General features: G+C 43.3%; 1 protein-coding gene across 6 annotated transcripts in view; it reads left to right on the top strand.

Annotated features, from left to right (window-relative positions):
• The window catches only part of LOC120741750 (regulating synaptic membrane exocytosis protein 1-like), a 110244-nt gene extending 95160 nt beyond the window's left edge, over positions 1-15084 (top strand). For 3 of the 6 annotated variants that reach the window (XM_040044784.1, XM_040044785.1, XM_040044783.1), the window contains 10 exons: positions 5578-5687; positions 5778-5896; positions 7809-7969; positions 8073-8287; positions 9126-9158; positions 10138-10303; positions 10728-10840; positions 10934-11035; positions 11175-11314; positions 12686-15084. In XM_040044784.1, coding sequence (XP_039900718.1) covers positions 5578-5687; positions 5778-5896; positions 7809-7969; positions 8073-8287; positions 9126-9158; positions 10138-10303; positions 10728-10840; positions 10934-11035; positions 11175-11314; positions 12686-12904 — 1378 coding nt within the window. In that variant the 3' untranslated portion in view covers positions 12905-15084. Of the gene's footprint in view, positions 1-1166; positions 1224-1571; positions 1638-5577; positions 5688-5777; positions 5897-7808; positions 7970-8072; positions 8288-9125; positions 9159-10137; positions 10304-10727; positions 10841-10933; positions 11036-11174; positions 11315-12685 lie in introns of all 6 variants that reach the window. The other 3 variants (XM_040044780.1, XM_040044781.1, XM_040044782.1) reach the window with 2 other exon arrangements.
• Positions 15085-25391: the final 10307 nt, after the last annotated feature.

Here is a 25391-nt window from a genome sequence, read left to right as displayed (position 1 = left end):
TATAAAACAAGTGTAATTAAACAAATTTTAGTACAAAATATAGCACAAACTAGCCTAAACTCAGTACATGGGGTAATAACTACCCTGACTTTGTCCTAATGATGCAATAAATAACAAATGCCAACTGATTAGTGAGCTTTAGAGGTTTGGGTGGATAAGGTTTAGATCCTTAGTAAAGGGGAAGTCTGGACATGACTTCATTGCTAGACCAATAGGTTTTGGCTTTCAAATTTCATGAGGTCATCATAAATCAATTACAAAAGATATTTTAGATAACATTTATGAAAATATATGACCAGCAGTAATACTTTGGTTGGACTTTGCCAGACTAGCTTTTTCGTTAATCTAAGACTGCATGCTAGGCTACGCTAACACCTTCTAGTTGTAGTTGCACATCAAGCAGACAAGAATATATACAAGAAATATAGGTTTATTGCTATTGACTTACCTTTTACTTTGACTGCATTTTTATTTAGACAAATACAAGATAAAATCACAATCTATTATCACTTTTGGCAATTTAGCCTTCTGCTGCAAACTTTAGTAATAGATGAGCTGATCTCAGTGAGAGTGAATACGATCTACAAAGTAGAACTTGTCCCAATGAAAAAAAAGTCCTCTAGGCATATACAAGTTTGATTTTTTTTCTTTAACTTTGTCGCTCACATTGTGTAAAGGGTTATTTGTGTGGCTTTTAGTGTGTGGGTTGTGTTCTTCTGGCTTGCCCTTTAATGCAAAGAGTGGTAGCAGCAGTTTTTGGTCGTGATTGTTGTTGCTGTATCTTTGTTTAGTTGACTTTCTGTTCTTTGTGATTTTTAGTATCAGGTTTGTGCTCGTTTGAAGTTAAGGTAGTTTGTACTGGCTCTGGTGTGAAATCCTGCCCTTTTGCATTTGCTTCCCACAGTCTCTCCGAGTTACATTTTTGTTTTAGGAATTTGCATCCGCAGCTTATGTGTGCTTTCCTTCTCCTCTTAGTCTTGAGAAGTCTTTTTTTGAAGGCGTATTGCTCATTAGTGGTATAAAATTCATGCAATCCACAATTCATATCATAAGTGTGATCGTGTATGTGTGTGTGTGTGTGTGTGTGTGTCTCTGTGGGTGTGTGTGTGTTTGTGCGTGGGGCGGTGCATGGATCATCCTTGTCATCTTCATGTCCGTGAATGGAGAATATGGATGCTACTTCCGTCTCAAGAGAGTTTAATTCACCTCAGTACAAAGAAGAGGTACACACACATTTATGAACACACACACACACACACACACACACACACACACACACACACACACACACACACACACACACACACAGGCACACTTACAGATGAAGCATGACTGTATAACACCCCTTATTCCTATCATCATCATACCATCCATCACAGGATTCCTCCTATTTCCTGTTTTACAGATCATAAACTTATAAGGCCGCTGACGGCTCCAGACAGAGTCAGGCCCTTCTAAATTGAAATGATTTATCCACCATCATGCTCTCTTCCATCCCCTCATTCACCCATCCATCCATCTTTTTTTGTTCTGTGGTGTATTGTCCTTTTTACTCATCCACCATTCTCCAGGAAGCCTCGGATCCTGGAAACACCTGAAAGCCACACTCTTGGCAGGAAGCTCTTTGACAGTGGCAGGTAAGGCGTGTGCGGCACGCTCAGCGTATTTCAGGTGGCTTGTTTACACACAAAGCTTCTTAGATGCATTCACCAGCTGGGAAGAAGCTGTGTTTTAGTACTTGGTAGCAGATAGTAGTTATAAATAGGTCCAAGTATTTTTTGAGGCCCTTAATGCTTAGCCACAGTTAGGCACAACCACTGTGAAAGTTAGCATGGATTTCTAAAATTTCGAAGTCACAATGCTAGCACCTTGGCTGCTACTGTGTTTTGCTGCTAGAGCCAGAAGGTGGCACATTTGCATCATATATATCTGCTAATTAGAGCTAAGTAAGCAGACTAATAAATTAGCATTAATGGACTGTACCAGACAGCAGGTGATCTTATTTGTCATATAATTATACTAAAAATATCCCAAAAAGCACCAATAGGACAAACAAGATGAAGAGAACCAGGTCACTGACACAAATGACACTAGTCCGATTGAGTAAAGTTGCCTGTATCAGCATTTTAATATATGAGAGTCTGTGGAGATTGTAGGACATGCAAGGAACCATTGCAGGAACAGCAGTTTTGACACTTTGATTTTCAGTTTAAGGGGTTGCCACGGTCTAATTTCAAGCACAAGCTAATTAGTGAGTTTAATTTCAGTTATCACTTAGGGTCCTTTTTCATTGGCTGTTTCTGTGTTGTCGTGGTCAGAAAGAGCCTGTAAGTGCACATTGATTTCAGTGGAGATGAATGTATCTGCTGATCTGCAGTGACAGTGTAGTACATCATCGTGCAATAAATGATCGAGATATGGAACATAGTGTCAGTACGTGTTTCCCAAGGGCTCCATGTGGTCCTTGTAAGCATGAAAGATATTCTGATACAAATGTTATGTGTCACACCAGGAATTTATGTTGCTGGTTTTACCACATATCTTTTGTAGGGCTTTATTTTTTAGACAGTGCTATAAAAGTGTTAGATTCTTCCACTGCATGCATACCATAGAGATGCCCCTTTGTTTAGGATACTAAAGACTTTTAGTTAAGTAGTAGGAAAAGTCGCTTTTTTATATAATGAATAATTGCTACTATTAGCATCTCCAAAGTGAAAGTGCTAAAATGCTTATAAAAAAGGAAATTAGGTTCTGTGTTTAATATTTTCTTAAACATTGGAGCTGCTGATAATGACATGATAATGTGTAAAAATGCCAGTTATTAACACTGAGTAGAGTACCCAGGGGTCAGGGCTTCATTGGGCACATGGAAATATGCAGTGAATCAAAGCCTTAATTGCGCAGCCAGCTAAACATATTTTAAAAATAATGCAAACACTTTTTCATTATAAGAACATCTGCGTTATACATTGCCCTCTGTAATGTTTATATAGACACCAATCAGCCACAACATTAAAACCACCCTGTAAAATTTTATGACACCTTGGGAGAGATCTGTAGGGACATGGAGTCTGCATGCCTCGACAGTTGTTCTGTTGCACTGGGATGCTGGCATCACATCCGTTGGTTTGCTTCTTTATTACTTCCTGTTGATGCTTTGCCAGATTTGTCAGAGGTCTCTTCCTGTTAAAAGGGAGTTCTTTCTTCTCACAATCACCAAGTGCTTTCTCATAGAGGGTTGTCTCATCATTGGGGTGTTCTAATATAAATGTTTTAGGATGTTCACCTTACAATATAAACGTATTGTAAACTGTAACAACTGAAATCAGTGTGTTACTTGTTTTGCCTGGTTTTAATGTTGGGACTGAATCTGGTAAAGGACTGAAACTGCTGTGTCTTCCATCCAGATCCATTACTATATTTGGGTCCAGCTGGTCCAGTGTGCAGTCTACTACCATAAACACAAGCTGACATATGCTGGTTAGCGCTATCTGAGGGACATGCAATCACTTGCGACTTCAGGCTGTGAACACAGAAGCATAAAACTATTAATAGTCCTCATTGTGTTTGGAGGCATGGTTAAAAGTGTAGTGATGCTTTAGTGCAAAACTTTTTCATGCTTTTCTTATGAAGTTTGTATTGTTAAAATGTTAATTAAATTTAAACTAATGTTACTCATAAATGACTCTGTTTAGGTTTGCCTTCATTTAACATCGTTTCTTGTATATTTTATGGATTCTTCCTTTCCCCCCATTTTTCCCATTCCTCAACCCCATTTCTGTCCCTGCATGCTGCTGTGTACACACTGTATTGCTGGGCTCTGGGTTTTTATGGCACTCGTGTCGATGTACACAAGAAACAAGTCCACCTCCATTTAAATGGGCTCCAGGGGAAAGAAAGCCCCACTGTGTCCCCTTGGTAAATGGATTCATCTTAAATCAGCCTTCCTCTAACTCATTTAACCAGAGGCAGAGTCTTGTTTGCTCACCGTAGAGACTCGTGGAGAGGAAAGACACAGGGCTGCTGCTGCTTCTGTCAGCATTTGTATGTGTGTTTGGTGAAATGTCTTTGCCGCATCTCATCAGATGCTGCTGCTGTTTGTGTAGTTGTTGTATATGTGTTGTGTGGACTCTGCAGTCATTGTTTGTATGTGTAATTTCTGAGTGGATGTGGAAATTTTTGGTAAGTGTTCATATCTCAACATTTTAATACTCAGACAATGAATAAGCTTCATTTAACAGTAATTTTATCAATGACCAGGAATATATCTGCTCATGGGTGAGCTAAGGGTGCCTCTGATTGAGAAACCCAGTAGAGGTGTGTATTGTATTGATACCAACGCTGGTATTGGTATCAGAACGATACTTTGTTTCTAACCTCTAAATTCAGCACATAGCCCAATAAATTGTGTTAAATGTGTTCAATCATTCCATTTACATTCCAGGTCTCCTAAAATCCAAGTTACAAAACTTAAAAACTTGAAGGTTTCAAGAAGACTTGACACTAGGATGAAACCACAGACTGATCAAGAAAATGTTTAGATTGAGTAAAAGGGAGTGTCACTACCCGATCCGAAATGCTTCATTATTGCAAACATTTTAAGATATACTTGTTATTCTTAACATCTTAACAGATACTCTGACCCATAACTATCGTAAAACGCTACGACCGGAAGTAGAAACCTTTCGCGCATGCGGGGTACCGATCGGGTTTCCGGTACGGATCGGGTAGTGACAGGGAGGCCAATTGTCAAAACAGCCTTTTACTCAGCCAGACTTTTTCGCAATCAGAGACGTCGCCCCCTGCTGGCCATTAGAAATAATGCTGGTTTATAGGCACTCATACATTTGTTTCACTTCTCAGATCCAAAAGCTACAAACCACTTCTTTGCAGTCTATATTCAAATAAAATGACAAAATGTCATGAATAACCCTTGTTATTAGTAGTCCAGTGGAAAGGAGCCCCAAATTTTCAAGATTTCTAGTAGGAGAGGGAATATGTGTTATGTGAGAATGGATGTGTCGAATGGATGGATGTGTACAGTCGTGGTGGGATTTGTGCCTGAAGGCTTTCACTTTCTCAGTGTGTTGTTTCACTGTTTAAATCTTGATTTGCTTCTCTTACTGGCAACAGAGTCCCTCACTGTGAACCCCAAACAAGCCTCACTTTGCTTCACTCTGTGAATATGATGTTTGATCGAAATGTTGCTGCTGCTGTTGTCTTGTTTCCAACGTCGATGTTCCTCCTATAGCTTCTGTCGTCATGTCTTTGTTTTGCAACCTTATGTTAAGTGATACTCGCCTAACGTCAAGAAATGTGAAATTGCAGCAGGTTCATCCAATGTCGAGTACTTGTCAACGTTTTGTTCACTGTGTGAATGGGATGACGTGAAGACGTCAAATTCCACCAGCGAATGGCACTCTCGACTGCAAATGTGATGACTTTAATATCGTTTTCCCTTCTTCCCATCTTCACACTTTTCATCCTTCCTTTATATTCACACTTCTTCTCTCCACCATGTCTCCCCTTCCCCTCTCCCTTCTGTTTTCTGCTTTCCGTCATGTTGTTTTGTGTTAGGGGACACCTCCAAAGTGGTGGGTCTCTTTCCTCCTCGGTGACGTCCTCATCAACTCGCAGAGTGAGGCAACTCCCACAGCTTCCCCCCAAGAGCAGCACTGTAGAACAAGGTACAAAGAAAGGTTGACCCATATAGGGTCATTTTTGTGCAGTGTCCGATTAAGTACTAGTTTTTCGAGTTTCTTTCCTTCACCGTGCAGCCCTGGTAGCAGAGGAGCGTGTCCGTCAGCTCCAGATGAGGGTTCATTCCAATCGGGTCTCAGCTCCAGCCACCTCCAGCCAACAGGACCTTGACCGAGCGCTCAAGAATAAACGAGAGGTAGCCTGACCGTTCGCTTTAAAACAAGCTTGTCTGGAGAGTGGAGGAGGACAATACAGGTTCCAGCCAGACAGAAAGAATGAACCATAATGCTGCTCAAGTGCATCGCAGCGAATTGCATTGACTGTCTGAGAAAGTAATAAATTACAGTACAGTAATGGTGAAGACCACTCCATAAAATGAATCATTTCCAAATGGGCAGCCACTCAAGAACTGAGTTAACGCTTGGAATCTTGAAATGTATAATCCATACCGTCTGCTTTCTCTACTTTTTTTTCCCTTAGAGAAAATAGTTTAATATTGATATTGTGATGTTTAAAAATATGTACATGCCAGTAGTTTAACTTCTTCTTTTTGTCTGTGTGATGCATTATAGAAGGCTAATCAGAAAATAAAGCATGTTTTAATATAGCAGACAGAACAAACACAACATTTAGGTGGAAGGTGATTAGAGCTTGGATGCATCTAAGCATCTAAAAACATTAGCAGCAGCTGGAGTTCCCAGTGTACAGTAGTCTCGTCCCACCTAACAACTCAGGTTGCTGGTTGCCCTGTAATTTGTCATCCTCCTATATGGCAATGCATGAGTGTCTGTCACTGTACTGAACTCAGGCTTGCATGGACTTTAAAAAGATTTAAAAGAGGGGCATGGCTAAGGTGATGTCACCCACTGATCCCAAGTAGCACATCTGACTGGCAAACCAAGGGAGACATATGGTAGCACACAGTAGGTTTGTGCTGCTTTATCACCCCTTTTCACTCTAATGCGTGCTATGATTTACGAAACAACCAGCTTAAAACTAATGATTGAGACCATAAACATGTCAGGAAGTTTCCTGAGGCCATGAAAAATGGAGTGAAATGTGTTCTTTCCCTTTAGCAGTCCACACAAGAAGACTTCTTTATGAAAACCTCAGAGTTGCCCTCTGCTGGTCATTAGAAAGATTGCAGTTCTTCCTCTTCACCCTCACTTTTCAGACCAAAAGATGCATCATGATGCACAGTCTATATGGAGAACACCTGGTTCAAGTTTTAGATTTTTAATAGCTTGTACACCAAATGTAATGTTGTAAAATCCCTTTCTGTAACTAACAGCAATTTTCTATCAATCAGCGTGTTGTGCTATCAGCAAATGGACCAATCAGGATGCAGCAGCAGAGCGCTAGCATTTTATATTCAATTCAATTCAGTTTTATTTATACAGCGCCAAATCACAACAATAGTCGCCTCAAGGCGCTTTATACTGTAAGGTAGATCCTACAATAATCCATACAGAGAAAAAACCCAACAATCATATGACCCCCTATGAGCAAGCACTTTGGCGATAGTGGGAAGGAAAAACTCCCTTTTAACAGGAAGAAACCTCCTGTAGAACCAGGCTCAGGGAGGGGCGGGGCCATCTGCCACAACCTGTTGGGGTGAGACAAGGAAGACAGGATAGAAGGCATGCTGTGGAAGAGAGACAGAAATTAATAACAAGTGTGATTCAGCAGAGAGGTCTATTAACACGTTGCGTGAGAAAGGCGACTGAAAAGGAAACTCAATGCATCATGGGAATATTGAAAGTAGGCTTCCATATAAGGACATACCAGACATACCATCTTCTTATTGTTATATATTAAATTCATTCATATTGATTGAGTTTGTCAAAACTAAAATAAATGTCAGGTTTATTTTGGGGTTTTTTCCCAGAAGAAAGTGTAAATAATTATTTAAATTTAGCTTCGTTCACTTAGTCACTGAAGATGATTGCAGGTGATTACAATCCATCTATTGCTCATGTATTGTTACAGCTTTAAACCTGGAGCATGTGATTGGTGTCGAGTCACCATGGCGATGGCTTGAGAATTACTTGCTTCATTTTCACAGCAGTTTTCTAAAATATCTGTTTTATGATGTGTGGTTCATGCAGCTCTATAAGGACCAGAGGAGGAGTAGTGAAAATGTTTCCCATAAGTCCTCAGACAGTGATGTCAGCGACGTCTCAGCCATCTCTCGAACCAGCAGTGCCTCTCGCATCAGTAGCACCAGCTACATGTCCATCCAGTCAGAGAGACCCCGGGGACGCTTCAGGTACACACACACACACACACACACACACACACACACACTGTCATTTAAACGTTTTGAAATAGGGTATCACAACATGTGTTATCATTTATAATGTCACCATCAGCCGAGCCATGCGCGCATCGGGTCGCCACATGATGAAGAGCACCAGCATCAGTGGTGAGATCTACGGCATGGAGCACGCTGACGGCAGCCAGTCAGACACGGCACTCGGGAGCCTGGGTAGCGGGATCAAGAAGCGGCGCTCAAGCCTGAGCCAGCGTGTTGTCGCCATCCTGCCGTCCAGAAGGAGTCGAAGTACCTCGCAGCTTAGCCAGACAGGTCAGACAACAGACTGACCAAGTGTCCGAGAAAAACGACGTGCAAAGATTTGTCCAGAAGGAAAAACTTTTGAATGTTGTTTTTTTTCTGTCTTTCCGTGTTGTGAGTCTGTTAACTTTCAAAAATGACCAAAATACATCTCCACATTAAAAAAATGAACTGAAAAATGTTAAATAACAGTTTTCACATAAAAATTCAATTTTACTCAAGAACTCATCAAGAAAAGTTAACTTACTAATAGGATTTTTTCACGACTACCCTTTTGCAGAATTTTGCTAAATATTTCACCCCCAGACGACAGCGGGGTACTGGTGGGTGTACTGGTGGGTGTAATGGTTGGTGTACTGGTGGGTGTACTGGAAGGTTTTTTGGTTTTCTTAATTTTTTGCCGTGCCCCAGCTTTCCTCGAGAGGCTTTGCCTTTCCCCAGGCACTACTGTAAATAAGAACAGACTCTTAATAATGGACTTACAATGAATTGCTGCACCATCTTGTGGTGCACGTTGCACAAAAGTATGGCTTAGCCCTAGTTTAATTTTTAGTTGATATCGCTTCAATACACAATTCAAGGACTTTAGGGACACATTTATAACATTTATAACATTTTAAACGGAACTTGATTCCTTAATCCGATGCTTCTTTATCTACACAAAGCAAGCTGGATTTCATAAGTGGTACTTTGATTTTTATAAAGGACACATACATACATACATAAATACAGTGTGGTCACTAAATCCTGAAGAATAAGTTTTAAAAAATGTACAAGTTTACCAGTGTAACCAGTGTGCTGATGTTGCTGTTGTTTACTGGCTTTGTTGTTGTTATGTGTGTTATTTCAGAGGCGGCGGGTAAGGCGGCGGACAGACAGAAAGGTAAAGCAAAAGGCAGGAAGTCAGAGACTGTAGGATACAACAAGGAGGAAGGTTAACTGTGTAATAATAGTAATTGATTAGTCATTGCCCCACGCAGAATAGTAAATACAGGATCATTAACAGAGCGTGACACCACATTGTACACCAGGAGGAGCATTAGTCCTTAAGTACTTTGTATAGCAGCAGTTCGATGTAACATCACATTCACGTCCCACTTTCACAGACGCAGGCAGAATAGGGCAAAGTCAGGCACAGAAAGCATAAGAAGTGGTTCAGTTAGGAATGATGAATGTTCCCAGCACTCCGTACACCGTTCCTGAACTGTTTCCGGCACGCTTCCTTACTCCACCCTCTTGTTTAACCATTATGCTTAAAGGCTGGTTCGGTCGTGGAAGAAGCCTGACTCAGTGAATTCAGAGTGTTCTCATGAGCTGAGAATACAATATTTGTCTTTGAATTTTAGATTTAAAATTAAAGTGGGTCTGAAAGAACTTTGTGTTTATGATAAAAACAAATGAACAAACAGCAGGCTTTTGAAAATGACTGAACTCTTCCTTTTTGATGCACACACTGTGTTATTTCCTCAACCCTCTGAGTTTTGCCTTTCCATCCCTGCTAAACATTTGAGGTGTGAGTGGACTGACTTTTGATTTTTAGTCAGATTTTCCTGCAGTGACCTCATCACCTAAGTACCATTAAAATTTTTTTTACAATTCCCAAATAAAAGTGTCTAAAGATTTGCATAGATTTGTCTGTCATACAATAGTGTATTACTGAAATGCTGGTGATGTCACCGTGGGATGTTAGTTTGCATGGGAAGGCCTGAAGAGATAAATCTCAGGCTGTAGTTATCATGTTGAATTTTTGCAACAAAAAAAGAGAAATCCATCAGAGATGCCTGATAACTGATTAGGACCTAGGGTTGAATGACACATGCAAAGACCAGTGGCTAAAATCCGTTTTCCTGTGTTTGCAACAGAAGCGTCAGCAGGTAAGAAGGTGGGTAAGGCCGGCAGCAGCAGCATCCAGAGGAGTGTGGAGACGGGCATGGCGGTGGAGTATCCACGAGGAGGGTCAGCCATGAACCGACAGGCGAGCAGAGAGTCGACCGACGGCAGCATGAACAGCTACAGCTCTGAGGGGAAGTACGTACATGCTGAAAATATTGCCAAAACACAGGACAACACACAGAGGGCACTGTCAGTGTTCCTCTGATGTATTTATGTTTCCTATCAAACCTCAATTTTTGGGGTCTTTTTTTCATTTTAACTCCAACTCCAACAAACATACTAGCTCTCTCAATAATGATTAAATTGATTGTTAACCCTCTTAGGTCTGAGTTGTCATCAGTGACTACTCTGCGACTATTACTTAGTTTTAGCACTCTTAGCAATCAGAATAGATCATTTTTGTTTTGTTTTGTTGGCTGCAGGGAACAGAAAGTTATCTTTCTAAACAACAAACATCAAATGCTGTTAAGAATTTTTGGAAAAAGTTTTTACTGATTCTCTAAAAACTAGATGGAGTCAAAAACTGAGGACAGGTTTCATTTGTGTTTGTGTATGTCAGTTTGATCTTCTCAGGGATGCGTTTGGGTGCTGACAGTCAGTTCAGCGACTTCTTGGATGGATTAGGCCCCGGTCAGCTAGTGGGCAGACAAACGCTGGCGACACCAGCTATGGGTGAGTCACAGCTTCATCAGCTCTGCTCAATTGAGAAAGAGAGATTTTGTGTGTTGCACATTATTCTCTGAAATGGTCTGTTTTTAAAAACAGGTGATGTTCAGATTGGTTTGATGGACAAGAAAGGCCAGCTGGAGGTGGAGGTGATCAGGGCACGAGGCCTTACCCCCAAACCAGGCTCTAAATCCCTCCCAGGTAACACACGTTCATACAAAACTAATTCCTTGTAGCACTTACAGTTAAATTAAGGTGGATGCAACCTAAAGCAACCTCCATACTGTCCCCGTTTTTTCCCATAAAACTTATTTTTACCCTCTCCTGACCACTCTCTCAGCTCCCTATGTAAAAGTGTACCTGCTGGATAATGGAACATGTAAAGCCAAAAAGAAAACTAAGATTGCACGAAAGACCCTGGAGCCGCTCTACCAGCAGCACCTGCTCTTCGATGAGAGTCCCCAGGGCAAGGTGCTTCAGGTAATGATCACATTTTTTCATGAATCATTTTTTTTATGGGAAAACTCGTTGAAAGAAAAAGCTCTAGTTAAAAATGTATTAATAGTGAAAGGTCAGAGTGTTATTGGGGACATTACAGTGAAACTGCCATAGACTGTATATCTTGGAACAATAGACTTATGGTACTTTCCAATAGTCCATAGCCTTTACAGTGTATCCAGAGAGTATTCACAGTGCTTAACGTGTTCCACATTTATGTTATTGTACACGTCACATATATAACATTATTCTAAAATGGATTCAATTCATTTTTCACCTCAGATTCATGCCCATAATTACAAAGTAAAATAAGGTTTATTCCAGCTTTACTGAAAACAAAAAACTAAATATAACATGTACATTCACAAGCTTTTCCGAGACGCTTTCCTGTTTCCAGTGATCACCTGTCAGCAGTTTGATTGATTGCAGTCCATCTGCAACACGTTCTCATCCCAAAGCGTAACATACCGACGATATGTGACAAATCGTCTGTATGTTACGCGTTCGGAAACATGAGAACCGTTTGCAATGAATCTACACTTGTACATTTATTTTATTTTGTCATGAATCGCTTTGGAAAACACTGTCTCATACGATTATTACGTCATTCCATTGGAGTCCATTCACAATCCGGTGCGTATCATAGGGACGTGGAAGGTTACCTTTCACGTGGGAAGGCTTGGGACGTGGTAAATTGGAAATGTGGTAAATTGTGGTGGTAAATTCAGCTTCAGTTGACAGTGCATGTGAGTACAAACCAAGCCATGAAGTCCAAGAGATTGTCTGTAGGCCTCAGAGACACTGAGATTGTATCAAGGCACAGATTAGGGTACAGGCACGAGAAGAACGTTTGCATCATTGAATGGCGCGGTGAGCACAGTGGACAACCTTTTTTTCTGGAATTACAAGTTTTTGTTTAACCCCAAAAACGAGTGTGTTGAGAAAGTGCGTTGTTTTTACTGTTTATTTTATTGTTTTGACTTAATTAGTAGGATTAGGACGGAACACGTTAACACTATGATACGGGCCACAACTAAGGGTATAAGTCCCCTGTAATTAAAGGAATTTCAGTGTATTTTATTAGAAATTAGAATGTGATTTGATTTGCTTACAAATACTTAGTTGCAATCGGGTTTTTACAGGAAACAAAGAAATAATTAACTGTAAGTAAAATGAAATGGTAAGTAAGTCATTTGAAGTGATGCATAAAGCATTTTAAAATCTTTTATTATGAGCATTTTGTTTTCCTTTGCGCTTTGAACCTGGAAATCTCTAAGGTTATGTGTTGTGGTGATTGTACCTTTGTCTTTTCAGTCAATCCTAAATCAATTCATCTGCCGTTCTTTCCTCCAGGTGATAGTGTGGGGTGACTATGGACGATTGGACCACAAATGTTTCATGGGTGTAGCACAGATACTGTTGGAGGAGCTGGACCTCTCTAGTACGGTGATCGGCTGGTACAAACTTTTTCCACCATCCTCCCTGGTGGACCCTACATTAGCTCCGCTCACACGGCTGGCGTCTCAGACGTCACTGGACAGCTCAGGACCGCCGCCGGGCGTTCGGTCCTAGTGACCGGACGGTGACCGCCTACCCCTCAACACCCCTTAAGTGACAAAATAGAATAATGGACCACAGCTACTGGACCACTACTGAGCAGAGGGGTGACAACACGCCCCGAGGATGTCGACGAGAAGCCCTCTTTCAAATGATGAAAAGCCAGACGGAGAGACAGGGAATGCGAGCGAGAAAGAGAGGGAGAGATAGAACTAGCCAATCAAAGCTTAGCTGGAGTCTGACAATCACGTCTCACACCTTCCCTCTCCCTCCTCCTTACACCTTTTTGTGTTCAAAGTTTTGCTTTCTTTGTTTTCTCCTCTGACCTGCAGCAGTGGAGGCTTCTGTCCAACATTGTTTTCTTTTTTCCGTATTTCCTTGTGCAGCCACTATCAGAGCACCCAAACAAAGTGGGGTTCTCCGCCTAGTAACCCTCCAGCCAATCAGAGTAGAGCTTACAGCCAGGCCACAGGGAAAAGTGTGGAAGTAGCAAATAGTTGCGGCTTCACAGGTTTGGCTGTTGTCTCTTCAGGTTTTACTGTGGCGATAGTGATGAGTTCAAGGGGACAGAGGGTTGGTCCCGTTTAACCGTGATGGAAAGGGAGCCTGCACATGCACTCGCACATTCTTAGCCTTGACAAGAAAAGCTGGACTCGTTCATTCGAATCGAGGCCAAACCTTTTCCGTGTGGAAAGAAAACATAGACCAAATTGCGGATTAGAATTTCACTTTTGATTTTGGATCTTTTGTTTTTTCCTGCCTTTGTTTTTGCCCACTGTCCAGAATGGTGCCACATGGTGCAGACTCCCTCTGTGTATGTCTATGTTTGGTTTTTGAGCGATGGCATGCCAAAGGCCAATGACAAAGGCCAGGCCACATTTCTTTGAATACCCTCCGCCCGACCGCCACCGCCCATCTCCTCCCCTCCCCAAACCCCTCGAACTCCCCCTGTGGGAGGGAGCAGCATGACTCGGGGACGCCCCCTCCCCGGCCCCCAAGCTGCATGCACGTTTCTTTCGTTCCGTTTCGTTTTTTCGGTTCGTTTCTCTACTTTTTTGTAAAATCGAAAGACGAGACAAATTAAGGAACAATTCTCAAAAAAACAAAAACAGAAAAAAAGACTAGACTATGTGTGTTAGTTCCACATACTTTTAGGCCAGCTTGTATGTTGCATGTTCTTGTACAGTTTGCTCGTACTGAATATGAATACAAACCGAGAAAAGCCAAGCCATCCCCGCCCCCTAACAAGAGCGGATCTAATGGGGGGGAGGGTGACAATCCCACCCAGGCCTCGCCTACCACTCTGGGTCTAAATATCCATATTAGGAAGTCTCCAAAAGAAAAAAAAGAAATTGTCTGAATTATTTTTTTCTTTGAACCCTTTGAACAACAGTGCTGTTCTGTAGTACTGAGCATACTCGAACCCCTGGCGTATCCGAGGATGTAGGTGTCTAAACTGTAGTTTATGACGGTCGGGGCTAGAGACAGAGATAGAGAATGTGTGTATAACAGCTAAATGTATATGAAGTATCATTATGAGTTTGATATAAATTATAAAGATATAGATATATGAATATAAAAAAAGAGTGTATCTGACTGTACACCCGTCACAAATACACGCAGACATGCACACTTTGTACATACAAATTAGGCTTGAACTTAAGTTATGAACGAACAAACGCATCGCTGACACACAAACATTCCTGGTCTTGTTGAGGGGAATACGCGCCCAGTGCTTGAGCTGCTGAGTGGCTACGAGACACAAGTGGGCGCCAATAGGCCTTTATTTTGATTTTGTCCCAGTTGCAGAAAAACAAGCAGAACCAATTGGAGCAAAGTTTACTTTCTCTTCCTGAAAACCATGTTTTTTCCCCCCGTTTATTACTATTGGTTTGGACTGGACTTCTAAAGCCAACAAGAAACCTGGTTTTGCAGACATATTTTGCAGATGTTTTTTCGTTGAAGCACTTGGCGGTACGGCCGACTGCCCCTTTCCTTTGTCAGTATTACTCCAGGAATACTGATTGTTTACAGCCCATGGCTCCCCACTCCCAAACCACGATACTAGACGAAAGATGAAGTATTCACTGCAACAGTTCTTGTTTGTATAACAGATGTGGCTCTACTGATGTGTATGTTTTATATTCAAGAGTTCATTTTTATTATTTACAAATAAAAGACTGTGTGGAAGAAGAGCGTGGCCTTTTTGAACCCAGTGCTCCCAGGTTATTGTGTACCTGATGACTAAAGGCACATGTCATATGCTGAATGTGATTTTTTTTTTATATATATAGGTTTCTTCACAATTTCAGAAGCACAAACTTGGTGGTGGTAATGAGCAACATGATGGTACACTTGTGTCTTAACTGTCTCACTTTTAGATCCAGCCCCAAGTGGCTATAAATATGCTTCAATAAGGAGAGGTCATTTGGAATTATTGAGCATAATTGTTCGAGTTGCAGAAATGAATTAAGCTTTTGGACGATTAGTCTCTGATGACCCATCACTGCAGAATGCAATGCCAGTGGTAACTGGAATCAGGACAGGACCCCCTGGAGTCCAGTTATTGGTGGTGATGAAGATGAAGATGGAGGGTTGGATGGAGCTCTGAGTGACCAGGGCAAGGCGAAAACTGAGAAGGAGGTGAGTTGCACAAAATGACAGAGGAGCACTGAGATAGAAAGTATGCAGAGTGCGGGTTGATTGGCATCTAAGGCAGGCAAGAAGATGGCTGGACCTGACCAATGATGTCAGCATTAAGTTGACAGTGCGACAAAGTGGAAGTGATGCAAAGAACAGCGGCCTGGCCCTAATTGCCACCCCCATTGTTAAATGATGAATTAATTGTCATTAACCACATTTTTTTGAAAGCTGAGTTCACTTTCACTAGCCACACGCCAGAAAGAAAGCTGCCTGATAAAGTGAAGCCGTCTAGAAGATCTCAAAAGCAATGCACCATGTCACAATCTAAAGAAAAGGCTAGGACACAAAGTCATTGACAGCTCTCAGTCCGGAAGGGGTTTCAAAGGCATTTCTAAGGTTTTGAGACTCTAGTGAAACAGTGTGAGCCATTACCCACAAATGGAGAAAACCTGGAAGAGTGGTGAGTCTTCGCTGGAGTGGCCAACCGAGGAGGTCACAAAGGAACCCAGAACAACATCCAAAGAACTTCAGGCCTCACTTTTCTCAGCTATGGTCAGTGTCAGCGCAAAAATGGGAGAGTTCATGGCTCGTCACATTTTACAAAAAAACTTTTTTTTTGCGCCTTTGCGCAATTTAGAATCACCAGTTAACCTAACCCCACTAGGTGCATGTCTTTGGACTGTGGTAGGAAGCTGGAGTACCTGGAGAGAACCCACGGAAACACAAGGAGAACATGCACGATCCACACAGAAAGAACCCGGTGTGAACAGCAACAGTGCCAAAAGTCTAGTTTATTTAACAAAAATGTATTTTGACTTCTGGTTCTAGTTTTTAGTTTAGTGTTAGTTAAGTATAAAAACCTTGTTACACACTAAACTGTGAGCTGATATGAAGGAGGTGCATGTACGAGAGCAGACAGAGGATGGAAAGTTCTCTGACGCATTTATGATTGATTGATAGCAAACAATACATCCAGCCTCCTGAGCAAATACCGTCTTTACACTCAGCCTGTGTCATGATTTCATTTTTATTTCTCATGGGTTTTGTTTTCACTGGCCACAAAACAAATAGTCTGGCTTTTTTTTTATTTCACAATTGAACTCATAAAGTTACTAAACTACTTGACACACATACAGTCCGGTGTACGTTAGTGAAAGAAGCGCTTGAGCCCTAGGTGCAACATTCGTAGCTCTTTAGTGCCATCTAGTGGTGACTTGAAACGAATCAATTTGCAAATCTGGCAGAAACATTGGATCTCATCATTTTCCCTCTGTCAGGCGTGGTTTACACTAAGACAGGTGATGCACTGTGCTGACAAATATTTCAGAGACGAATATAAATGAAAACAGTTTGAAAATTATGCCATGCCTGTAAAGTACACACAGTATGCGTTCAGCTTGTATACATATACTGTACATTTTGATAGTTTCTTTTTCAAAGTACTTTTTTCTGTTGTTTTACATAAAAATGCTACTTTGTGAATCCCGATCCCAAAGCTCCCATAAAATGCATTCAAAATACTAAATGCCTCATATAGTGACATACTCACACGAACAAGTGACAAATTAAAGGAAAAAACGCCTCAAGCTCTCATTAAGGTTTTTTGTTTTGTTTTGTTTTTTTTGATCACCAAAACGTGTAAGTGGAACAGCTACAATGTGAAAACGGACTCACCAAGTTTGTGGAAGTCCACCGGAGGGACGGAATACCATTCATCAGAAGACAGATTTTCATCCTGGATGAGAGCACTCCCATCAGGACAGAAATGATGAAAGTGATGGCTCCAAACAAATTTGTACACATTTGCAGTGATTCACCTCTGGGTGGCAGGTGGAGCCAAAAAGTATTAAAAAGCAAAATATTTTTGCTTGTGAGTTTTATTTTTGCGCCACTGTTCTGAGCCTTTGATCGGAGGAATACAGACTTACTGAGTTTCAATCCCTGTTGTGCTGTTATATGACATATATGCTTAGCATGTGTCAAACTCAGTGCAATAAACAAACAAAAAGAGGCAATAATAAAAACGGCAAGAGAAACAAGATTTCATTACATTTTATTCTGTTAAAATGACCGAGTGTGGCATCTGTGGTGTTATGGCACAAACTGGTCTCATATACATATTGCAAATGAGAAAAGTCCATTTAGCTTCCTAAAACACAAGTCTACAGTTTGCACTGCAGTGAGACAAAAAACTAAAATTCTTCCATTCCTGGTGGGCTCCTGGTTCCACAAATAAAAACAAAAAAGTTTGTGGCTCTCAGTAATAAAATAAATATTTTATTACTGCACAAATAACAATGTAGACAAGAAGCCAAAGATAAGGAGTGAAATTTCATGTCTTTATCACAAGTCCCAGTCAGATCACCTGTCCGGCAATCTTTTAAATGACACCGCTAATCAGCAGCCACGTGTAAATTTAACATATTAAAATTTGGTCGGTCTGATCCAATAGTGCCCCCCCCCCCCCCCCCTGTTTTTCTTTATTATTAATAATATTATTGTGGCTTCTCTATGCTTTTATTGAACACGTCGTGACTTTATTTTGGAAAGTGCTCGGCCTTGATAAGCACGAGCCACACGCCGTAATAACCAGGACACTGGGCTGCTTCCATCTGCTGCTCTAACCTGAGCGAGTGTGGTCACCTCCTCTTCTGCTGGACTCAGTTCCGCTGTGAGGAGGAGGAGGGGGAGGGCCTGTGGAATGTTACAATATAACGTATAATTGAGCACTTTTGATAATGATATGTTGTCAGCCGTGGCGCGTCGTCCTCTGAGACGCAGTCTGCGAACACACAAGTTATTTTCTTTTTTTGTGTGTTCGCAGTCAGCTGATTGGGGAAGTGTGACGGCCGCTGGTTAACAGGCACACTGAAACAGAAGGGTGTCATGTCACATTAGATTTGTCATGCAGCCTCACTCCACCAGCCTCACACACACACACACACACACACACACACACACACACACACACACACACACACACACACACACACACACACACACACTGCTCCCCTCGGTGGTAATGGTTTGAAACCCACCCACCCCTCGTGGAGGGCTGTGTGTCAGCGCTTCAGAGCTCATTAGAAAGTCGGTGCCGTGAGATCAGTCCTTACGCACTGCTCCCCGCTCCTTCAGCCGGGCCGCGCCGCCGCTGTGGGTACAGCTCTGGCCTCCTCTGCCTCACACCCCTTCTTTCTGTGCGGCTTTTGCAAAATATTGATATTCATTTAAAAAAAATAAAGAGGAAAAAAAGCAGGATTTATCATTGCAAGATCTCCAGCGGCCGTCACACGCCCGATTTATGGCCCGATTTATGGCGCATGATATCATTTAGCCTCTGATCACGATTTCTTAGTAATAATAATAATAATAATAATAATAATAATAATATACAAGACTTAAAATGTATATAAAAGATGTGAAAATATTTTATTATAATAATAAAATATTTTTACAGAATTTTCAGAGCACAGTTTGACAGCTCACTGCACAGATACCTTTACTCGAAATATTCATTTATAAAACCTTCAAAACAATTAAAATTAGGCGCTTTAAAAAAATCTAATAAGAATAATATGATCATAAACGGCTCATTTAACCGTTAAGCTGTGTTTTCAGTGAAGATGAGCAGATAGCAGAAAGGTGAGCTTGTTTGTGGTTTTGTTTCCGGATTTCTGGGCTCTGAGGTTTTATTTTTTATTAATTTTTTTTCTTTAAAAAAATTCCTGAAAAAAAAAACAAAACAAAAACGACATTTGAGATTCTTTGTTCTTGCTTGAACAGCAGCTCTCACGCTGCTGCTTCTCTTCTTAAGTTTCTAATCTTTGAATGATCTCATTGATTTGAGGCATCAGTGAATTTATTTATATTACGTTAAAAAAAACAAAACCCCAAAAAACATGAATAAAACTGTTTTTATCAGAAAGTAAAATCACCTAATCATTTGTCCAAAACGTATTTTCCTACTATTAATATGATAAAAAACAAAAACAAATAAAACAAATACTATTTGTATTTATTTATTTTCATTTGAAACAAATCTCCATTATATTTCTATCCTGAGTCTCCGGGCCCTCTGCGCTTTGTAAAGCGGGGGTCCCTTATATATTCTCACTCGCTCTCATACTGATCGCAATTGGACACAAGGGGGCGCTCGAGTCCGTGTTTGGACACGATAAAGAAGGCGAGCGACCGCAACTGGAAGCTTGTTGATTTAAATGGCGGTCTTTATGCTGTTATGTCACAGCGATCATGGAGTTTGTGGTTTTATTCACCCCGACATAAAACACATCAGCCAGGCTTCGTTCACTTCAAGCGCATGCGCTGCCGGGCTCATTCTGATCAGGAAAAGGTGAGTGTCAGAGACTGACGAAGCTAGTCGCTGTTTGAACCCTAATCAGCACCGTCCACTCATACACCATCCAAACACACCATGCACCCATACAGCTCTTCATTTAAAGCAGCTTTGAAGTTTGTTGGAGTTTTGTTTTGCATGTTTCCTCCAGTGTGAGTCAGTCAGTGAGCTGTTTCCAATAATACTTGGTCCTAAATTACTTTCCAAATGACTTTGGATTATTTGTCAGCTTTCTGCAGTCGAGTCTTAAAATGGTGCTAGTCTGACATTACTGACATCCCTCCCTGCATCTGCAGGCCCGGAGACAGACGAATACTCGGCTGTCCCGAGTGCCCAGTTCCCCTCCTGTCGTTCATCCCCAAAGGAACCAATTTAGGGAAAAATTAACAACAATTTAGGCTTAGCCACCATTAACGCCCCTGTGTATGCTAAGGATGGGTGAATGGAGGTGGATGGATGGTTTGTGGTCCTTTGAGGCGTTCCCAGTTGACCTTATCGGTCGGCAAAACTCACACTAAATGTCTGCTTCCGGTGTGAGCCACACATTAATAACAGACTCCTAAACATTGACCGGAAGTTTAAAATCTCTCATCTCTGCTTAATTTGACTGAGAACCTTCACCGTCTCATCACACACACGAAAAGGAGATTGGGAGGACGAAAGCATCTAAAGTTGTGTGTACGTATGGTGTGTGTGTGTGTGTGTGTGTGTGGGGGGGGGGGGGGGGGGGGGGGGGATCTGATAATTTGCTCTATAGCCGTGTAATCCCGCCCGATTTCATCTAATACCACCGCTCCGACGCAACGGCGTGCGCGCACATCTCCAGATGTGATAATGGGCGCGCTGTGGAAAGAAAAAAATCCAACCCGCTCGCGTTATTGTAAAGCTTTGTGGGATCAAAAAAAATAAGGTGTGTGTGTATGCTCTCTATACGTGGGGATGTGCGGGGACTGGAGCCTGAAATTCCTCCGCAAAGAAAGAAAGAAGGACAGGAAGAAAAAAAGAATTACAGGATCTGGAGCTTTTTATCTGTGTTTTTTTCTTATGGTTTCTTGTTGTGTTTGGTGCGTCGGATCAGGAAAGAACAGAACGAATAAGAGAAGCAGGTTTGCAGGTACTAACCGAGTTAACAATTAATGGAAATTAATGGAAAGGTTTGACTTCTCTAAATAATTCCGCACTTGTGTGTAAATTCAGGAAACAGCCGAGCGCGAATTGTTCGGGTGTGTGTGCTCGTGTTACTGGCAGGATGGAGATCGGATCCTTTCATTTACACAAGCGGGAGCGTTTTAGGCCGCATCCGCGTGTGGAACGTGTCCGGTGGAACCTTGTAAGTGTGTGTGAGGCCGGTAACATAGGTTTAGATCGCACGTTCTTACGCACAGGATTCTGGATAATTCGATTGTTTTAAAAAAGCATCAAAGCAGGAGAGAGGAGGAGAGAAACGGATAAAAAGGAGCGTGGAAAAGGACGGAGGGGGTGTGTGTGGAGCTGATTTATCTCCGGAGCCCCCCCCCCCATTCACACTCACGCACCCCACCCCACCCCCGGTCATTTCCATATATTGAAATGCGCCCCCAGTACCTCAATTTCCCCGGAGCTGTCGTGCGTGCAGAGGAAGGCGTGCATGTGACCACCGCCGATCTGACGCCCTGTACCCCCTCCCCCCGTCAAAGTGCTCCAGTGTCCGGTCACCCGGTGTGTGTGAGAGTGTGCGTACTGAGGTGTGCCCGGAGAATAAAAGTGCTGAGCGCGAAACTGTGAAGTTAAAAAAGGCGGCGTGTGGCCTACATACGGAGCAGCTAACATCCTGCTGTCTGCTCTTTATCTGCGCGCGCGCACCTGACACCCCCCCCCCCCACACACACACACACTTACTTTAAACACAGAAATGTAATAAAAGATTAAATATGGACCTCAGTGAGCCACACACACACACACACACACACACACACACACACACACACACACACACTCCTGCTGCAGCATTAAACATGCAGCCTGACTGATTTATGACGGAATCAGGCGACACGCCGGCCATTTACATATCCCCCCCCCCCCCCCCCGGCTCACTCCCGGAGTCCGAGCACCGCTGCGGGCTTTGATCAATGTCCCACCGTGACTTAGAGTGTATGTACGGGAGCAGAGGAGGAAGAGACATTCTTTGTTGCCGACAGATGGAGATGGGTGTAGACAGAGGTCAAGGTTGGCGTTCTCGGATCTGCGCGCGGGGGTAATGAACAACACAAAAACAAAACCTTCTTATATAAGTGCGGCTGACAGAGGACGCTGATGGTCCGGGCCTGTTTACAACCACGTTTTAACGTCACATTCGTGCCCCACTGTGCGCGCAAACCTGAAGCCAAGAGTTTATCACACGGAGCCAATTTTCACCCCCCCGCCCCAAAACAAAAAAACAAAACAAAAAAACGCTGATCAGGAAGTTAGAACAACCTGTCCACAGTGATCAGTCACGTGACAGATTCCCAGCTTGCTCCTGGATGTTTTCTCTCTCTCCGCTCCTCTCTCTCACTCAGGTGCACCTCCGCGTGTCACCTTCTACAGTTACAGGATCAGGTTTAGTGGAAGCGGTGGCCGCCTGTCGCCAGCACGAGCAACAGGCCACCCAGGATACCAGATGCCCCGGACCGAGAGCGAAACAAACCCCACTCCACCCCAACTCCACCCAGCCCGGTTTATCCCAGTTTGAAACGGACCAAGTCATTTATCAAATGAGAGGCACCTTTAACCAGTGTTTAACGCTTTCAGAGAGGAAACATTCAGCACGGAGTTTGTTTTTTTAACGCAGCTTTTGAATGATTAATGCACACCTCGGGGGGGGGGGGGGGGGGGGGGGAGTAAATTTCTAACAACAAATCGCTACAAACGTCTCCCTAACTGCACAGACTAAACCCGGGAATCCACAATGAACGTCCACGTAACGCCCAAGAAAACAAAACAAAACGCGCTCCGTGAAGACAGAGAAATGAAAGGTTTATGCCTCTCTCCGTCGTCACTGGATTCCTTTGCTTTTCACTGCCTACAATAGATAAATAACTAAATGTCACTTACTGTGATATTTTAATCCACGCAAACGTACATACACACACGGGTTACAGTTAAAATCTGACACGCTGGATTAAATAATCCACAAATCTCTTATTTACACTCACACAGAATAGCTCGTAACACGGATTATTATTATGGTTATTTTATAATTATTATTATTGTACTTTTAAATAATAACGCAGATGTTGTCGTTTACTGCTGCTCTCCTGTTTCGTATCAAACTCTGAGCCGTAAATCAAATCCGTCTGCTCCGCTCAGCTTTAAATCTGCCTCAACTTCACCACACGCTCGCAAACGGGATAATCACCCTATGTGGGATAATCGTCGTGCACGCGCCCCCGGCACACACACACACACACACACACACACGTGAACACTCTCGCCTCGCAACCGGTCGGTCTAATAAGCCACGCAGCGAGTTGCAACCTGCAGAAATTTTTCACTCACTGGTCACGCTGAACCTCCGCCTCCTCTTCTTCTTTTTCTCCCCCCCCCCCCCACTCATTTCTTCCTCCTCCTCCTTTCTGCCTTGCCTCCCTCCACCTCCACCACCCCCTCGGTATTAAGTGCGCGTCCTCTGCGGTCAGTGCGCGTATCTCCGGGTCTCCAGAAGCAGCCGCCGGATCCTCCTCTCTCCTCCCGCTCAGCAGCCGCTGGTGCTTCGCGAGCTTCTACCTTCTTTTCCCTCTCTCCGTCTGCCTCTCTCCCCCTCCCGGTATACCGCAGCGATCTCCTTCTCCGGTTCCTCCGCCCGGCCCTGGCGGTACTCTCTCCTCTGTGCGTCCTCCGAACAAACCGGCGAAGTCGCGTCTTTGCTGCCGTTCTATCACCAAACCCCCCTTATTACCAGAGTATTTACAAGCTCTCCCCCCCTCCTCCTCCTCTTCTTTTTCTTCCTCCTCTTCCTCCTCCTTCTCCTCTTCTCCACCCTCCACCAGCAGCAGCAGCAAAACACCCTCCCCTGTACCGTAAGCAGCTCGAACCTAAGGCTCATCTCAAAGTTGTTACAGCGGGCACTAACTGTCCCGCCGGTGGCGAGAGGCTTCAGTTTGGATAGGGAGAAAGAAAGCAATGGGTTGACCCTGTAGTGCCCATCGTGTGTGGGCACATACTCCCCACACCCCCACTTAAAATACACGCTCATGTCTCTGTTAAAGTTCTGCACAGTGTGCGTGACGCTCGCGTGAATAACCCCGGCATGATCTTCAGGACACGAAGCAGTTTCTTAAAGTCAATCAGTACTAAAAATCAAACCCTGTTTGTCAGTTGGAGTGAAGGCTTTGATTTCCTCTGACCTTGTTAAGTCAGACTGGTGTAAATGATCGCGCATCAGTGTGCTGTACAGTCTGCCTCACCTCACTCACTTAAACAGTCATAAAACAACGTTCGTGTAAATAATTTGTTAAACTTTTTAGGCTTTTGGAGTCTGACACTTTAACACTGTTCCAAAACACGAGTGTGTGTTTTATGATTATTGTGATTATTATTACTGCGGGAGGTCAGCAGTGATACAGCCCACTTTGCGCATGTGAAGCCACCCAGGTTATAGACGGTGCCTGTGCTTCTTTGGCTGCCCGACCAGTTTGTCCTGTTCACTGCAACCGGATAGCTGCTGTCTGTCATTTTAACACATGCATCTCTCTGTCTGATACACCCCCCCCCCCCAAAAAAAACCTTCCGAGCCTGCACTTTAAGGACACATGCTTGTCCGTGCGCATGCCGTCCACGGTCCAGGTGAGCTTGTGTCCGTTCTTCTTCTTTTTCTTATTTTTGCGCGCTTTTCTCGAACAGAAGCCGCTACATGCGACAGACTTTTGCACACACGCGCGCGCGCGCTCTCGCTCTCTCTTCCTGTATATATGCAGCAGTATCATATCCGCCCCCTCCAGTGAGCTCCTGTCCGCGGTTTCCCTTGCCCTGTTTTGCGTCCACCTCTCTCTCTCTTTCTGCATATTGCTTTCATTAGACATCTCTGCCTCTCTTTCTCTTTCTCGCTCACACACACACACACACACACACACACACACACACACACACACACACACACACACACACACACACACACTGCTCCCTCCCTCCAAGTGCCTCTTGTCCGGCCCCCCTGATCTCTGTGTCCATTGGCTTCCACCGGGTCTATTTCTCATGTCCAGCCCCCTCCCTCCGAGCTCTCTGTCTCTCCCTCCCTCTCTCTCTCTCTCTAATGACCGTCCATTGGTGTTGTTACTGCGCGTCCCGTCCGTCCCTCCTCCCACTCCCACTCCCACTCGGGTGCCTCGGCCCTGCCCATGTTTTTGTATGTCGGGTGTCTGTCCATCGCCTGACGTTCAAGTTCGCCGGGAACGTCACGTCCGTGCACTTGAACTTGCACGGCTCAGAGGGGGGTGGGGGGTGGAGGGGGGGTTGAGGGGTGGCGTGTGTGTGGGGGGGGGGGGGGGG

The sequence above is a fragment of the Simochromis diagramma genome, unplaced genomic scaffold (genome assembly GCF_900408965.1).
Source record: "Simochromis diagramma unplaced genomic scaffold, fSimDia1.1 OVJJ01000486.1, whole genome shotgun sequence".
Lineage (NCBI taxonomy): Eukaryota > Metazoa > Chordata > Actinopteri > Cichliformes > Cichlidae > Simochromis > Simochromis diagramma.
This window is presented reverse-complemented; position numbering and strand designations above follow the sequence as displayed.